At 48.6% G+C, this 18,473-nt stretch overlaps 1 protein-coding gene across 1 annotated transcript in view; it reads right to left on the bottom strand.

Moving 5' to 3' along the window:
- Positions 1-2,921: 2,921 nt before the first annotated feature.
- ephb4a (eph receptor B4a) overlaps positions 2,922-18,473 on the bottom strand; it is a 29,041-nt gene continuing 13,489 nt past the window's right edge. The window contains exons 2-17 of the mRNA XM_029172785.3: positions 17,276-17,346; positions 14,904-15,185; positions 13,422-13,812; positions 11,914-12,066; positions 10,207-10,542; positions 10,000-10,124; positions 9,433-9,598; positions 9,080-9,179; positions 7,782-7,846; positions 7,506-7,619; positions 6,852-7,099; positions 6,562-6,777; positions 6,115-6,264; positions 5,784-5,977; positions 5,205-5,363; positions 2,922-4,939 (exon numbers count right to left, since the gene is read on the bottom strand). Of these exons, the coding sequence (XP_029028618.1) occupies positions 4,831-4,939; positions 5,205-5,363; positions 5,784-5,977; positions 6,115-6,264; positions 6,562-6,777; positions 6,852-7,099; positions 7,506-7,619; positions 7,782-7,846; positions 9,080-9,179; positions 9,433-9,598; positions 10,000-10,124; positions 10,207-10,542; positions 11,914-12,066; positions 13,422-13,812; positions 14,904-15,185; positions 17,276-17,346 (2,879 nt within the window). The 3' untranslated portion in view covers positions 2,922-4,830. The remainder of the gene's footprint in view (positions 4,940-5,204; positions 5,364-5,783; positions 5,978-6,114; positions 6,265-6,561; positions 6,778-6,851; positions 7,100-7,505; positions 7,620-7,781; positions 7,847-9,079; positions 9,180-9,432; positions 9,599-9,999; positions 10,125-10,206; positions 10,543-11,913; positions 12,067-13,421; positions 13,813-14,903; positions 15,186-17,275; positions 17,347-18,473) is intronic.

Genomic DNA, 18,473 nt, shown 5'->3' on the forward strand with positions numbered 1-18,473 from the left:
AGTCTCTGGCAGCGGCCCAACGCATCAGTGGGCGAGATCACAAACGTTAGTCGCGCTCCTCGGAAACGGCTTCATCAGGACATTGGTCTGGTTTCCCCTGGGCTCCATCAACCAGCGGCCGCTGTAACAGCCCCGCGGACCCAACACTGACGCCCGCCCGGCGGATGAGCGCGCTGGGAAGGTCACGCGCCTTTCATTTCCTCTCACACGAGACAACGGGCTCATCTCAGAGGAGCGGGAGACAAAAGGGGGCGCCGCGGGGGAGACGGAGGGCTGCTGTGTGTTTACTGAAAGCTGAGACGCCGCTCCCTCCTCCTCAAGGTGTGCGTGTTCATATCTGCAGTCATGACCCGCTCCGAGAAAGGAGGCAGGATGGAGGAGAAGGTGAGGCAGTGTTTTGGGGATTTACTGTGAATACTTGGCTTTATGGATTATTATACACACGATACACAACGCAGCAGGCCGGATACAAACATATACAGTAAGTGTAGCTGTGGCCAAATGTATTACTAATTTTAAAATAAATTGACATTACACAAAATAAATGAATTCTGAAGGTGACAGCCTGGATGTAGATAATATGATAATATTTGAAGACTCTGCTTCAGCAAATATAAACAAATAATAGCAGTGGGGAGACAGCAGGGACCCGTCATCTGAAGGTTTACATTGATTAACTAGATTAGGTCTGTGATTGCTTAATTCCACGTCAAACTGTACTGCAGCATGAATGTATAATTAAATTCTCACAACATCTATTTGACCAGGTGGGCTCAGCTAAGACGAGGCTCGTATTTACAGGAATGGGGCCCTGGCGCCCGCAAAGTCAACAGACACGCTGTAGAACAGCGGGGAGCGGCAACTCTCCGAGCGATCAGCGTTTAGAGCGCGACAGAGTGCGCGCGCCCGCGCTCGGCGGCGCCCGCGTGCGCGCGCCTCCCGTCGCTCACCGCAATCACACGGAAAAATAATCTTCGCCGGCTGCTCCGCGGATTTGCAGAGAAATTCGGAGGGGGCCCTTTTGATCAAATGGTCGGCGAGTCATCTCTGTGTGTTCGTGTGTGCGTGTGTGTGTGTGTGTTGAATCTAACTTTCTATCTGCCAACTCTGCTGCTCCGGAGTAAAATAAAAGCAATCCTGCAGATAAAGAAGGAGAAATCTACTCTGACTGTGGTTTCCAAAGAGGAGGAGAACAGCTCAGCCTTTGATGTTTAAGGAGCATTCCACCTATTTTACTGAAGCAGCTCTGTCCACGTTTTCACAGGCAAAAGCACGTGACTTTGAATGATCTGTGAAAAGTGGCCCTCGTGATAATCGCTCACATACGAGAACGATGGCGCAAGGCCTTCGCTGCAATTCACTCCGATGGTGGTCGCGCAGGATTCGTTGTGCAAAGTTCACGTTGCTGAACACAACCCCCCTCAAATTCCACTGTGAGGGTCTGAGTGTGTGCTACGTCTCCAGATAACCTCGATGACACCGTTCAGATAAGTGTGATGATGTCACTCAGGTTATCTGGGAGATTGGAGCTCGTCAGCAGGCCCGGCATCTAGAAACGAGGAAGGGAGGGTCCGCTGAACACATCCCTGGGTTATATTATAGGAATCGTGCCATACGGCATATTTGGGGCTTGACTCGTGTTTGAGGCCTGTAATTCTGGATATTTTAACCTCAGCTGGTTCCAATTTGACCCTTTAAGTTTTGTTTTAAATCAGAGCCAACTGTGCCTCCTAAACAACGCCCTTCTGATTCCAACTCCCCTATTTTCTGGTCCACGCGGCCTTCCCTGCCCCATGTACCTGTCACACCGGTTAACCCCATCCACCACGACCACTCACCCACCGCTCTCCACCCTCGAGTGCACACAGGAATGCAGAAGGAATGACACCATCCACCGACTGGAAAACCCGGTCCGAGCTGTGCTCGGCTGCAGCCTTAATGAAGGATCATTCACAGAGACAAGGCTGGGGCCAGATTGTGCACAGTGCGGCGGGGTCAGAGGTCACCGGAGCACTTAGAGGTAGAAAACCAGAGATGAATGCCTCTCTGTCTGATTCAGACGCTGAATGGCCGCGCCGTAGAGCAACACACACAATAACACACGGGCAGTGAGAAACACAGTTAGTCATCGTTAGTTAGTTCCACTTGCGCCGTTCAGTACTTTTTTTTTACGCAACAAGAGGAATGAGTCAGGAACACCGGAGATAATCAAAGAACATTAATCAATGAACCTCAAGACTCGGAGCTCTGGCAGCTTCGGTGGGTTATAGTAGCTCTGGAGATAGGACAGAGGAGAGAGGGAGGAAAAAAAAAAGATGTGTGTGAGTAAGAGTTTAAGCGTATGCTGTGCTATAAGCTGTTTTCAGCCCGAGGCGCTGGAGAAGAAAAGAACATCTCTTCATGATTAAAAGGGCTGAGGACCAGGAAGGGAAACATAGGAGAGGACAAGCTTCGGGCCCTCCGGGGTAAAGGCTCTCTGGAGAGACAAAAAGCAGGAGGAAAGGCTGCGAGACGGCAAAGAGTGAGCGAGAGAGAGAGAGAGAGAGAGAGAGAGAGAGAGAGAGAGTTCTCGCCTCTGCAGAATCCTGCTTCTCTCTCATTATTAAAAAATGGAGACAGCGGCACAGAGGAGAGGCGTGCTTTCAACAGGAGCCACAAAGAGAAATACCCAGTTAGAAGTTTTACTTACACATTCGTGTGATGCTTGACAGCGGAGGGAGGGGATTATCCTCCAGCCAGGCTGAAAAACAGCACATCCAACAAGCGTTTACTTTGTGCGCATCTTCGGGCACTGGAATAAAAGTCAATTAGAAAGTAAACGCTTGAGCAGGTTGAGAAACACCACTGTGCTCTGGCAATAATACAGTTCATAGAGGACTGAAAGTCTACAAAGAGATACTAATAATGAAACGAGTCGTTGGTTGTAAACACTGTTGCATGTCTTTATTGTGAATACTCAGTACAGATCAGCCTACACACAGGACAGCATTCAAACATAATAGTGGTTATTTCAAACATGGTTTTATTGAGATCTTCAATATGAAGACCACTGTTTTCACAACCCTCCCATGACGTCCAGGCTTGCGCGCGCTGACCCCAGTAGCTTAGACCAACAAACGCATGTCAGCAAACGGAACGGATGCTTTCAGCGATGGCACGGTCACGCGTGAATTTTGCATTAATCAAATTGAATTATTGTTATTGTTATTTATTAGTTTGTTTTATTTCTTTTGTCATTTAAACTAAAAAAATAATGTAGAAAAATGCAACAAAACATTCAAAGAACTCTATTAACAAGAACATATTAGGAAATGTGTCGCTTTTTGCTGACTTTTTGAAAAAAAATACTACAACGCATAAAGACTATGGCACAAAGGGCAAACTATTTAGTAAAATAAACAAACTGTGTTTTGGTTCTTATGTTTAAGCAGTTATTAAGCTACGTTATTCAGATTATTCAGAAAAGTTGTCAAAATGTGGAGTGACGTAAAGACTTGGAGCTCCAGCTGTTTCTTCTTGGAACAAACAGTCCAGTTTGTTGCTAGAAGCTCGTAGTCTTTCAGTGATTCATGAGAAAATCGAGCATGCGATGATACAAATAATACACTCGATTGGAAACGTGAGAGGGGCTGAGACACTGCTCGCAACAAGCTCCGCGTCGTCCGACGTGCTCAATGTTCAAGGAAACACAGCTGTGCAGCTCTGGGGCGAACGCTATACAATAAACACATGATAATGGAGAATTATACACCGAGCTTCAAAATGTCAAAGTCGACCCTTTAAGGTACATTTAAATGAGACAAAATAGAATCACCCACGAGAGGGTTTTGTTTTATAAAATTGGCATTTAAGTCCACAAAGACGGCTGAATGGCACTGGAAGATTGAAAGAGGAGAATAGAGGAGAAGATAATTAAAAATGCGTCAGATATATCAAGCAAAACATGTTGGAGGCCAGACTGCCTCCTCGGTAAATGTCTACAAAGAAAACCACTTCTACAGTGTGAGCTGGTCTCTGAGTCCACTTGGTCCTCGTTCCCTGATTATAAAAAAGGAACGGAGCTGCCGGCAGAAACATGGGCAGTGGTTACTGACGAGCACAACCCCCCCCCCCAAAAAAAGAAAAAAAAGTGCTGACACGTCTCTGTCTCCTCGCACTTTGCTGATGTGTTGAGATGAGAGTGAGGCTGAGGAAAATGAGAACGGTCTGATTAGGATGTACAGCGCTCTCCAAAGTCTGCATTACACATCGCACCTGAGTAAAGAGGGAGTAATGATGATGAAATCAGATGGAAAAAGCCGAAAGATCCAAAGGTTGACATGTTCGGTTCATTTAGAAATGCAGCCCAGACTCATTAATACGTCCCGGCATGAAAGCAGTTCGTCCTCATAATTACACAGTCATATGAAAACCCACTGCTTGAACTGGCACTGACATTTCCTTTAGTCTCCTTTGGTGAACTTGCGTCTCACTGGCACAACGACCCTTCAACTGACAGTTTTGAGCGCAGAGACTTTGTAAACTCTGCGTCGCCCCTTCGCTCGGATAGAAAAACATCAATCATAAAACTGTAAAAATGGGCCAGAGCCGCGGAGCGTCTGCTTCATCCCCTCCGCGCTGTGGCTGACAGGGACTTCGCCGGCGTCTGGATGACGCTCCCGTCCTCGTGTGGACGTCGTCTCTAGTCTTTAAATCTCCATTTTTTTAATTATTTATTTTTTGTCACAGTCGTGAATATTTTCTGGCATGGCTCTTAGAAAGTGGGACGCGGGAGCGGCTCCAGCGGGCGCCGCGTGCCGCTGCTCGGGTCCGGGTCGGGAGGCAGGTGAGCTAGAAGGTCACAGTTGCCGTGCCCTTGTTCCGAAAGGTCATCGTCTGGATGCTGGACAGGATTTTCCTCTGATGCCCAGCCAAAGTTACTCCCATGTGCAGCAGATCCCTAAATGAGGATGAAAAAAACATCTATTAGACATGAGAAATGTAAAATATATATATAATGGAGGATGATGGATATATTTGCACCGTCTAAGCTGTACATTTAAAAAGTATTTCATGCTTGAAGCTTCCAAAGACTCTTGCAGCTGTTCCTACTAAAGCACAGCCAGCTCCCTGACCCTGACCAGGAGGTGCGACTTGAAATGTAAGAACGCCCCTCCACAGATAAGCGTCCCATTCAGATGATAAAACGGGGAGAAGGGACTGACTGTGTGCTGATCTGAGCCAGCTGGTCCACCGAGCTGAAGCCGGCCTGCAGGAAGCTGTCTTCGTAGCGCTCCATCTTGATGGCCCTCAGCCAGTCCCCCACGGACGCGCATGACGACAGGGCCAGAGGTGCCCGCTGGTCCAGCAGGGGGTAGGACGGCCTGGAGGGCAGCGAGGCAAAACAAAGGGGCGCTCAGTCAACGCGACACTCGCGCCGTCAGCAGAACAACAGCGACGCGCCGCTAAGTGTCCTGCAGCCACATTCCTAATCGCCGAGCAGAGGTATAATCTGACGCTGAGTGACTGACAGGGACAAATAACGGAATTTGTCAGGGGCGGAGCCTCCTCCGCTCCGCGCATCCGGCCGACAGGCGGAATGTGGAGGGAGGGAAATGGGCACAGCGAGTGGCTGACAGGTCACAGCAGGTACACGCGACTCAGCAGTGGGAGGGTGTCCCGTGGCTGTCAGACGCCTATGCAGGCATCAAGACAGAGACGGACCCGCGTCCTATTTCCCCCCCCGTTCCGTCCCCGGAGCTTCATCAAAAGCCAGTGCATTTCTACTGTCGCCGCATTCTCACCCCGCTCCCTCCTGGGCCACTATTTTCAGCGACGCCGGGTTGCGGATCAGCTTGTCCAGGGCGCTGACCAGGTCGGCGAAGCGCGGCCGCGCCGAGCGGTCCTTCTGCCAGCAGTCCAGCATCAGCTGGTGCAGGTGGGTGGGGCAGTCGGGGGGCGGGGGCAGCCGGTAGTCCTGCTCGATGGCGTTGATTACCTGAGGAGATCAAACCAGAGCATTAGTGAACTGTATTTGTGTGAATAATAAGATGCTTGGAGGAAGGACAGATCAGGTACTTGTGTAATAAAGTATTAATAACTGGTAATTAATAATGAAATGGTTGTTTGACTTACATCCTGGTTGCTCATGTCCCAGTACGGTCGCTCTCCAAAAGACATGACCTCCCACATGACGATGCCGTAGCTCCACACGTCTGAGGCGGAGGTGAACTTCCTGAAGGCTATCGCCTCCGGTGCTGTCCAGCGGATTGGGATCTTCCCTCCCTGCACACAAACACCGACCCGTCACCGCTCGCATAACAATGTACTTTTACTGAGGTGAGATGAAGCTATTTGCATAACATTTATTCACAATTCAACATGTGTCTGAGTCCTGCGGATTGAAAAACAAATCTATTAGTCGAATCCCTGTTCTCACGTCACACTGAGACGCTGGAGCCTCAAAGTGCTGTTTTCGGTGATTAGCATTCAAACGCAGACGTATAAATACTAGTGCTGCAGGCAGACGCGCCGGAGATGAATATAATCACAGGCTTCGGGTGAAGAGCGCCGTGGTCTCACCAGAGAGCTGGTGTAGGTCGGGTCGGAGGAGTTCTCCTGCAGGAAGCGCGACAAGCCGAAGTCGGACACCTTGCACACCAGGTTGCTGTTAATCAGGATGTTGCGCGCGGCCAGGTCCCGGTGCACGTAGCTCATCTCCGCCAGGTACTTCATGCCGGAGGCGATGCCGCGCAGCATGCCCACCAGCTGGATGGGTGTGAACTGGCTGTCGTTCAGCTGCGGAGGAGATCAACACTTCAGCCGGAGAGTCGGGGGAGCGGCGGCGGCGGCGGCGCGTTCGCCCCACTCACCCGCAGGAACGAGTCCAGGGCTCCGTTCTCCATGAACTCGGTGAGGATCATGACCGGGCAGCTGGCGGTGATGATCCCCTCCAGGTGGATGATGTTCGGGTGCTGGAACTGGCCCATGATGGACGCCTCGGACAGGAAGTCGCGCCTCTGCTTCTCGGTGTAGCCTCCCTTCAGGGTCTTTATGGCCACGTAGTTTTCTTTTTTGCCCGGAACCCGCAGACGTCCGCGACAGACCTCGCCAAACTCTCCTGCAGCACACAGACACATAGACACTCATTAGAGCCGCTTTCCTTGGCGCATTAGGAGGATGACTGACTCCAGCAAACACAACGCTGGCTTGGAGCTAGCGGTGCCCTTTGGTTTGAATGAGGGCTGCTTAAGCTGTGAACATTTTTATCAGTTAATTGATTTATTTACGTGGCAATATTGAATTTCTCTGATAAGAAAGAATACAGACAATAATTTTAAATGTCACAGAATCTATTTAACTCACTAATTTGATCCATGGTTAATAAAGGTATCCGGAAAGAGGACAAGGCTAAAAAAATGAATGAATGAATTAAAAAAAAACGCCTGTGGTCCCACAGTCACAGCTGACAAATACAAGCCTGATACGTTTATGAATGACGGGAAAAGCTTAAGACAAGCTCTCACCAGCGCCGATAACCTCCTCAATCTTGACAAAGGAAACGTCGATTTCCTTTGCAAATTCTCGCACCGCCTCATTGGGGTCCTCATAGGTGAAGGGGTCGATATAAACCTTGACCCCTGCGGGCGAAAGACAAAGAGCCGTGAGAAAGGAAGGGGCAAAGTACGGCCACATAAAAATTATTTTCTGTAAAGGAGCCGTGATGCAGGCTGATCTCAGCGTCACTGATCTCAGCGTCACTGATCTCAGCGTCACTGATCTCAGCGTCGCTGATCTCCTACCTTGGCCGACCAGGTACTGGCTGTTTTTGTCGCTCAGCTCCGGGTCCTTTATTCGGCTGTGTCTGCTGCAGGTAGAAAGAGATGGGGATGAATAAAGTCAGATTAGGGCAGCGGCGCCGTTATCGCAGGGATCAGTGCTTTTCTTTATGTTTTGCCAAGCGTTGCTGTCGCTTTATCCACGAGATATGAATCAACAACCTTACAATGCGATAGAACGCTCAGATGCAATAACAATAACAGGACGCCTCATTGACCAAAGTACAAACTTAGAAACACTCACACACTCTTATTTACTTAAAGTCTAGTACTGTATTGATTACCTTATATCCTACTTACAGTCCAGCCACAGACTACAACCACACAGTGTAGCTGACAGAGATGCAGCGTCTCAAAGGACTTGCTCTGTTCCAAAAACTCCACCATCATTTCATCATATTTTGACACAAACGCTCTGCCTGGTGCAAAGGATGTGGTGTTTGCCCTAAACAACCCTCAGCGATCTGACACGACGCGCGGCGGCTTGCGGTGACGACCGATACCTGAGCCGACCCCTTTGGTTCTGCTCCCTGACACGAGCTGCTCCATTAAAATTCTGCCGGTGCAAACTCATCCTTGCAAGACTGTAACAAGCCTGTAGCTACTGGATCCTTGCCTTCCTCCATTTCTCTCTTGCTCGCTCGCTCGCTCTCTCTCTCTCACCTCATAAGCCTAAAATAGCAATAACGCACCACCCTTGGTTAGTGGCAGATCTGGGCCTCAGCCACTGGTTGTGTGTGTGTGTGTGTGTGTGTGTGTGTGTGTGTGTGTGTGTGTGTGTGTGTGTGTGTCACAAGGTCACAGCTATTGTTCTCCTGTCCTGTGGAAACAGGGCTGGGACGCCTGCATCCTGTCTTTCCCTGCCCTCTACCTCCATCTCCATCTCTCTCACACATGGATGGTTTCTCCCTCTGATGGCATCCAACACTATTTACTCAAACAATGAGGCCGGGGGAAAATGTTCTAATGAGCAGGATAACTTTTAGCTGTGCAAGCAAAACAGATCACGAGCATTTGCTTTGTGTCTGAACTGCCTCACTATGTAAAAAAAATGGTGTGGGTAACAGAGTGCACATCTACTGTCGATAAGCGCCGACGTATCTAAACAAAAGAACAAAGTGGTGCACAGCTGTAAAATAAGGGTCACGCTTGTTTTGGATTTCTGATTTCCCTTCCCATTTTTTTTATTCCTTGTCTTTCTGTGTGGTTGCTACGCCGACAAATCTTTTCCCTTTGTCTCTTTCCCGTTCCCCAGTTCTCACCGTATGCAGTAGGCAGCCACCAAGACAAAAGTGACAAGGAGCAGCATCCCAACAGCGATAAGGATGCCAGGTATCAAGAACTGCGAGGCGGCGTCGCGTCCTGAGAGAGGAGGCAAACAAAGGAGGCGGAGAAGAAAGGAAACCAGACAGAAAAACATTCAGACTCATTCACAGACAGAAATCATCACAGGGGGGTTTACACTTGATTGAAAGAAGCACGAGAGGCAAACGGGACTGTCAGGAATGTTTAATATTAAAAGAAGCTCAATACAAGGACACTCGTTTAATAGAAGGACAGCAAATTCCTAACACTACGTCGTGCAGGAAAAGGGTTGGACGCAGTTTATTCTCACCATCGGGCAGTGTGTGGAACATGTTCACTCGACTGAAGCTGCCGTAGCCGGCCATGGTGCGCACCCGGACCTGCACCTCGTACTGAGTGGCCCTGCGCAGGTCCGTCAGCACGGCCTGGTTCCTGTTGCTCTCCGTGTAGTGGCACTGATCCTCGCTGCGGCGCTCCTGCCAAACGGGAACAGAGTTACGCTGGAACGGAGGACAGCGTTAGAAGAACAAACCCGCAAGGATGTTCAATGGCCTCCGAATCAAAGAATGTGAATAAGACAATAGCTTTCAACCACACACATCTGATTTAATATTTTGGATCTACAGCCAAATGTCAAAATAAACACCAGCGTGCACCGTTTCCACTATAAACTGTAATCACGCGACTGTAAACCGGTGGAGCCGCTTTAATACCTGCCTTGTGAAATTCACTTTAATGTTGGGGCCAAAAATCAAGAGAGAACCGGAAACAGTGCGGGAACGCTGCTGGAAGAATGAGCGCGGCTCGAAGTCTGCCAGTAAAAGTCCCCGGAGCTTCATCAACCACGTGCCCGTCTCCTGTTTTTTCTACGCCTCACCTTCTCACAGTAGCGCAGCTGGTACTGCAGGATGTTGTAGTGGGTCTGCGTCGGGACGGGCCAGTGCAGAGTCAGACTGCTCTCTGTGGAGTCTCTCTGCTGGATAACGGGCACCAGCAGCGGCACTGCGCACACGGGAGAATGATCAACCCCTCATCATATTGGGACTAATCACACCCGTTCTCCTCTCACTCCCCGCCCTCCTACCGTCGTGGCTGGTGGTGATGTTGACGCTGTCGCTGGCCGGGTCCTTGCCGCTGAGGTGGGACACCCCGTTGAGGGCCTGGATGGTGAAGGTGTAGGTGGTGTGAGGCAGGAGGCCCCACACCTCCACCCTGCGGCCCAGCAGGCCGTGCTGCGCCGGCCGGTAGCTCAGCAGGTCTCCGCAGGGGAGGCAGGGCGCCTTGGGAGACCTGCACACGGAGCAGCCGATGGCGTAGCTCAGGTCCGTCCTCCCGCCGTTCTCCAGGGGCTCGTTCCACTCCAGAACCAGCGTGGTGTCGTTGATCAGGGGGTTGACCCTGCGTGGCGCTGAGGGCGGCTCTGCGGCGATGACAAAGAACCCGAGTTCCCTTTAAATATGGACCTTTTCTTGCCTGACAGCAGTTTCCAGAACTTTTTTGCCTGTTGCAGCAGAATAATTATAATACCACAACGGCGCGAGTGGAATTTCCATTTGTTTCCAGCGATTAAGTAAAATCAGAAAGCAGTAGTAGACATCCCCCCAAATGTCACAATATTCAATCAAAAATGAGATTTTTCATTTTCCATATCACTGAGTGCAACACATCTCCATTAAATCAAATTAGAATCTCTTCTGTGTCACTTCCCTGCTGCTTTACCTTTCAGTGACCCACACGGACTCTGTTTGTGTTTGTCCTTTTTCTTTTTTTACACGAAGCCACGAAGCAGAACAATGCTCCTGCGGCGGCTCGGCGTCACGGCCGCAGCGCATGTGTCGCAAAATGCAACAATTACGTCTGTCTAAAGCTGGATGATAATGATCCCCGTCTAAAAACTGTAAGGAGATAGCGGTTGCCTCAAGCCAAGCATAACTAAACAGCAATAGCACTCAGACACTGCAAATGACTTTCTGTTCCTGCCAAGGAGATAGAGCTCCCTCCGCGAGCCTGCAGCTAACTTAAAGTAAGTGTTAATAGTCTCCTCATTGGAAAACCCAAGTGGGAAAACATCACAGAAGATTTGGGTGCATATAAATTCCGATTTCAATATTTGGAAATGGGCATTTTTACATTTTACGGCTTAACAATCAGAGTCCACTTTGTTGAGCATCGCCGAGGCTGTCGCACAAGTGAAACACGTCCGGCTGCATCGTGACAGCTTAGTACTTTTACATACATACTAAAAGTACAAGTAATGTGCAAAATCACACAGGCAAAAACATACTGTGCCTCAGGAGCGGCCAAATTAAGCGATTAATAATTAAGATAAAGCCTTTGTAATTATAGTTATCAGGAACAGCAGGAGGAACGAATGTCACTGCTAGTTGCCATTGAAAACACACCTGCCGAGAACAGAAACCGTCAGCAGCTCGAGGTTTCGCATTGTTTCGCATCCTATTTACCGCCAGTTTAAAAGTGCACCTAATTACAAAGCCGCTCCCGTTCGCACGGCCCACATGCGGCTGAATTGACATTCCTGAATCTGCATAGAGGTGTCACTTGAGAGCATCAATGCCTGCTTCACTTTAGAGGAGGAAAGCCCCCAGCCCCCCAACGGCCTGTCACAAAAGCCACGCATGTCAATGCCCAGCGCGGGGCACAAAGGACCCGGGGCAGATTAGAGAAGCCTGGGCTGGATGACACCAGAGAAACAAGCCCGAACGGTCAAAACAAACCAGAGGGGGTGAGAACACGTAACGCGCTGCTGAACGCGTGCAGGACCGCTACTCACGGGTGCACGGGGCGTCGGCCGGGTCCGACTCAGCGCGCAGGTACAGGGGGCGGCAGGCGCACACCGGCGCCCCCCTGCTGGTGGTGTAGCTGTAGGACGGGCAGGCGGTGCACTGGCCCTCCGTGCCCGACTTGAAGTGATTCTCAGGGCAGGCTGGGGACGAAAAAAGATGAATTATCACACTTCACACCGACTACCCAGAATGCTTCAGTGCCAGACAGTGACCAAGTGATGAGGCCTGTGTGAGGACCTGTTGAATCACATTAACACTGCAGAGACTAAAACACGAATAAAGGTACTTTTTAGGTTAGGATTAAAAAAAGGAAGATGGCGGATTAAGCAGCCGAGTGGAGAACGTGTCCAACCCGACCGGTAGCAGCAGCCACAGCATCTAATGCACTAAAGAGGAATTTAAATTTTCTGTGTAAGCCTCCACGCAGCAGTATTTATAGCCTGTTAGAGCTTTACTTCAAAGATCAAATATTCTAATAGAGCTCATCCTCAAAGCTAAATTATCTTGACAGCATTGATACGTTTTTTTTGTTTGTTTTTTTTAATCAGAGGAATGCGCTTGACCCAGAAAACATATGCATTGTCTACAGGAGATAATGGCATTACAGCTACATTAATTTAATTTTAAACCTAGACGTCAAATTCATTTTTGTGGAATGACCGGCCTCGGAGCGAGTGTTCAGTCGCGCTGTAGAGGCAATTTCCCCTTTATGGTCTGGTGAGAGTGTTTTTCTCACAGCTCTCGTCGGTGACAGAACGCCGCAAAATGCCAGCCCCGCTACTCCACGAGCAAAATGTCGGAAATTATTTTTTTCTCATGAAAAATCATTATACCTCCCACAGAGATCAGGCCGAGCCATCCCTTCAAACGCCGACAGATGCGAGCGCACATTCCCTCTAGAAAATGTTGCCTTTCTTTGTTTTTGAGGCTCAACATTAATCCGTGATGGAGTGAAGCAGTGTGTGTGTGTGTGTGTGTGTGTGTGTGTGTGTGTGTGTGTGTGTGTGTGTGTGTGTGTGTGTGTGTGTGTGTGTGGGAGTGTTTGAGCTCAAGCCTTGTTAATTGGCTAATTAGACTGTGCGGCTGCAGAGCTCCTGAGAGAATCGCGCTGCCTCTTCCCTCTTTTCTTGTCTGCCTGCGTGGCTTTGATGTTCTCAGAGCGATACGCTCTTTACCCCGCGACGCCCCCCCCCCCCCCCCCCTCGTCACCTCTCTATCTCTGCGGAACCATGGGGCGTCGCGGCGGTGGGCCGGTGACCCCGCTCCTCCTTTCTGAGCTAAGTGCTGCTCCTGCTGACCTCTCCGTCCCCTGCGTGTCACAGCAGTTCTCCAGCCTCATTAACTTCCCCGTCCTGTTGCTTCCCCCCCACCTCCACCACCCCCTTCTCGGCGCTCTCCACCCTCGATTTACAATTGTTTTCTTGTTTAGTCTGCCCGAGCTGCTGCCTATGCGGGTACGGCCTTGCTTTGCTGGTCTACGCAGCCTTCTGGTTACCTGTGCAGCGCGTGTGCCCCTCCGTGGGCTCGAACCCCGGCACGCAGGCGCACGAGGTCGTCGGCTGGCCGACCCACTGGCCGTCCTCTCCGCAGAAGAGCTTGGGCGGCCGAGGCCGGGGCCCCTGCTGGGAGGCGTGCTCCACGCACACTCCCTGCGCCTCTTGAACCAGAGTGCGGGGAACTGTCTCTGGGAAGGAGGAAAGGGCGCTGACCAGGGGAGGACACTTTTTGAAGAACACCCTGACGGAGAGCAGAGCCATGCAGGCGCCCTGAGCCTGAAAGGCCAAGTAGAAGCCCCTCTTGGATAAAGGGCCCAGTCTTAAGGTCTTCACATTGAATTTCCGCTCCCCTCCCTTCCTTAGGAGAAAATCTGCAGCCACTGTGTCCACCTAGGACAGGAAGAAAGAGAAAGGATCTTATGTAATGGCCACATTCCAGAGGCATTCACTAGTAAGACGCAACTGGTTGTACATGTTTTACACAGTTTTTTGCTTATTTACAATCAAGACATTGAGACACATGCTTTATATTACTGGACGTTTTCCAAAGCGGTGATTTGAGATTGTTTTACAACCTTCCTGGCAGCCATTGTTTTCCATTTGTTATAGTGTACTTTGAACCTCAACTTGCAAGGACTTGCTGGGCAGAGAGGTGATTCATCACAGTAAACATTTCATCACTTTTATTTTTCTGTCAAAGTTACATTATTAAGTGGTAATGAAGTCCAGGAGTGGGGCGTATTTCGAAACCTCTCTGCGGTGGTGTGTTCAAGGACGCAACCAGAGCCGTGTGTTCAGAAAATGAAAACCAGAAAATAAACAATGAGCAAAAACATGAAGGTTGTGAAACGGGCTGAAAGCAGCGACAAGGAGAGGTTTCAAAAGCAGATGGTGATGACGCTGACATTTCTTGGAGCTAAAATAAAAGAATCATTATATGTTGTAAAAAGTAAAGGCTCTTTAGTCTCTACAAGTTGAGTCTCTACGGTGTAAAACATCTTTTTAGTTGATCTCCTGAATTGTGTTTCTTCCATTCACTAAGAAACACTATCAGGCTGTAACACAAGCTTTCAGAATAACCTACACATCATCATCAGGGTTACCTTGGACTGAGATTATTATTTATAGCTGAATGGTGAATCACACTGTCAACAGAGGAGCGTAGAAATAGTCAATAATGTAGTTTTTTGTGTAAAATGATATTTCATGATTTTAAGGTTTATTCTGAATTGATGTTCAGTAAAAAAAAAATCAATCAAATCCAAAGCCTCCCAGTAGGAAACGATAAATGACATTTACTTTTCAATAAACGAACTTAGCACTAAATCAAATCTTCAATATTCTCTTCACTCCTGTGATTAATGAAAAAAAAGCTGCTGTGGGGCCAGATGTTGGCGTATGACCAGATGTGATACTGCACTATTAGGTCGAGCAGTAATAGCGGTTTCTGTTCTGAATCTGCGGGTGCAGTTCTACGGTACCTTGGTGTACGGGTTCTCCATCCAGGGCGGGTGGGAGTCCGTGGCCTCGTTGGAGTCGGCCTGGTAGTAGTAGAGGTTGAAGGTCTCCTTGCAGCTGCGGTGGTGGGTGCTGCGGGACGAGCACTCCATCATGGTGAAGCGCAGCTCCACGTAAACCTGAGACGCGCCCCTGCGCTGGATGAAGCCGCTGCGCAGCCAGTGGCTGGATGCGCTGTCGGTCTGACAGATCTGATAGGTCCTCACGCTGTTGTTCTCCTCATCCAAACCGCTCACTTCCTCCCACTGGGAGCAAAGAGGAGAACAAAGCGCTGTCAAGTCGCTGACCCAGAAAACTTCATTTGATTTTTCCTCCAGACTTACTCGAGCTCTTACATAATTGGTTACATTAAAAGTCGTATTCATCACAATAAGGCTGCGACCCTGCGTTGGCTCTCTGCTGAGCTACACCTGTGGGCCTGCGGGACAGATCTGGCCTGCTCTGGATTTCGATCACATCCAAGTTTGAGTGTGAGCCGTTAAATCATTCCTCCTGCTGAGCCGGGGCCGGTTAGTGGGAATACAAGTCTCACTTGTCAAACATGGAACACTACTGCACAACATCTGAGACAGACACAGCCGTCGCCCCTTAAACACACTTTTAGCCTAAAACGCAGCAATACTGCGGGAATATCGCACATATGTATGAAGAGAGAAGCCTCCACTGATATCTACATTTGTTTGGGTTCGGGAGCCAAAGCGCTTTAATGTTTGACTTCTGAGTCAACAGCAAACATGTTCACCACCACTATGTTCCCGAGAGCGAGAAACAAGCAAGAAATTTACCTACTCGGGGCAGAATTTAGCAGATTTGCTGAACTTGAGGCTCAGAAATCCAGTTATATAAATATGTAAATCTTTAAAAATCCATTTGCAGCTGATGTGGAGAGTGAGGCAGACTACGGGTCTGAATGAATTACGGAGCAGCAGAGCACCGAGAGCCAGGTTGGAGTCTCTTGAAGGGAGAATTCCCCTTCTAATCCAACAAAATAAACAGCATTGAGCATGTTGCTGTGAACAACACGTTTCCTCCGATGACGGTGAATAGAAACCTCCACAGGGCTAATCTGAACTTAACCACAACTGTTTGGAGAATTAGCTTAAATGGGTTTTACAAGCAGCCAGAGAGCTTGACATCGCATGTGGTTCCACACTATAGATAGACTTAATTAATTAGTGATAGAGTTGAATAAATAAATGACTCCTGCAGCAAACAAACACTTCAACAGTTGCATTTGACTTACTGCCTACATCATTTTTAAAAACACGCTCAACTATAAAGCCTTCAAAGACACCGTACAAAAATACATTATTAATATACTGTAAATGAATAAAATCATATGCCAAAGTGGTTCGTGAGGCATCAAGTATTTAGGAACTGGAGAAGCTACTGAGCAGAACAATAACATTCCAACAAGTCCAAGTGCAACTTCTCACCAAGGTTACAAGTCGACCATGTTGACGACAGCCTTTGCTTTTGTTTACATGGCTCATGAATAAAACATTCTGTCTAGTGAAATATATTTGCTGGAGGTTTTGTATCAATATTCGGTCCTATCATGAAGATTAATTAATTAATTATTGATGCTTTTGAGTTACTTGAGCTGTGATGTTGGCACAGATGTGTTCTGTGGGTTTTGCAAGGCTTTATTGCTAAAAATAAAGCTTATAGTAACGGCGTCTGTCATCCGTTGGGCCGGCGGCGGCGGCGCTCCGCCTCCGGCTGTCATCGCCGGCGAAATCACTGCACTCGTTAGTGTGTTAGTGTTACACAAAACAATCCATCCATGATTCTGACAAAGCGAGGCCTTTCATGAACGGTCTCGCTTCAAATGACGGCGAGTGTTTAAACTATTTCAAGGCCGGCGGTTTATTTTGCTTTTGCCGCTTAATCAAAAGCACAGACACGTTTGTTGAGCGTTTCTGTCCGGTCCCACAAACCTCCCCGTCCGCATCACTGTGATCATTTTTCTTTTGAGGCATCAGCAAATTGAGCAGTTTTGGTCAGTGATGCTGCTGGCAGAAAGAAAAAACCCTAGCAACCACTCCTCAGCTGATCAAATTACAAATATGTCTTTTTCTGGCTGCACTATTCAGAATTGTGGGCAGCCAGTGACTCCAACTCCAAGGCTGACAGCATGTATCAAAGCATCTGCTTTCAATGCACTTTGAATCCAACATTCGCTCTGGCGTTTCCTTTAATCTGTCAGTTACCTGCCACAGAAGGAACCCTTTTATAGACAAAGTAACAAAGGAACAGCTGGAAGCCAAAAATCCCCAGCCACCACGAGGCCTGCGTCAGGAATACAGATAACGGGGAAGCTGGGGTTACACACCTCGGGTCGGGCACGAGAGAAGATGGTCCATTTCAGATCAGACGTCTCCGTCTTCGTGTTCATCAGGACCTCTGTGGAAAACAAAAAAAGATCAAAAACACATCATCAGTCACGGCAGGACAGAAGATGACGACTATAAATTTAATTTAAATTGAAAGAAACACACAAGTGATTTTAAAAAGTCACGGAGAGAAGACGTGGAGTCACGAGCTCTGCTACGTATTAGCTGCTGTTTACACTGGGATTACGGAAGAAGATGGAGTTTCACCAGTCAATTGCGTTTACAGGAACATTCCCCCTTCCCTAAAATTGGCTTTCCTCTCATGTTTGTTTGTATTCCCCCGTGTCCCCTCGCTTCCCAGCAACACGCCATGCCTGTGGTCACACTGAGCCTGGTGCAGAGAGTTCCCTTTTGTCCGGGGAGAGCGGGGACAAGCAGTGGATGCGAGGCCATCGACCAGACGAGCACAGACGCGGCCACGTAGGAAGATTTAAGCCCCTCCAGTCACGATCTGTGATTACAATAGGACTGATTTCTTTTTTTGTAATCTTTCGAGAGGCAAGCTGCCAAACCACATACAATCTGAGCAGTTCTGCTATGATTCACTATCCCAATAACACCCTGGACCTAAACTGGATGTAACTTGGAGGACAGTTAGGGGCGAGAACATCTTTCTCCCCCTCCGAGCAGATGGTCTCTGTCGGATTGTGACTCGTATTTGTCCTGATGGGACGAGGTTTCTGTCACAGGACGGCTTCGTGTTTCCTGCAGTGGGTCGAGCTCTGTTTTGCCAATAAACAGGATTTAATGCGTCTCTCCTGTGCGCCATGATCTAGGAGAGCACTTGCATGAAAAGGGATGCTGGAGGAAACGGGGGTTAGAGTCTGACTTTAATATTGGGGTTATTAAGATGCTTTGTTGAATTAGGCTCCCAATATAAGGTCTGACAGTAAACCCAGGCTCCCATAACCCCACTAATTCAGGCTGCAGACCAACACTTGATCTGAGCCTGCATTTCCTAGGTTTTATTATTTGCCTAATTTTGAAAGTTTCTTTTTCCACCACATTTAAAAATTTTAATAATAATAATAAACAAACTACTTGAGCGCATCACCTTGAGCTGATTAGATGTTTCCACACAGGTTTCTGACACTGTCAGAGATTAAGTGACTAATCAACACACTACAAACACAAAAA

Source organism: Betta splendens, chromosome 14, assembly GCF_900634795.4.
Source record: "Betta splendens chromosome 14, fBetSpl5.4, whole genome shotgun sequence".
NCBI classification, from domain to species: Eukaryota; Metazoa; Chordata; class Actinopteri; order Anabantiformes; family Osphronemidae; genus Betta; species Betta splendens.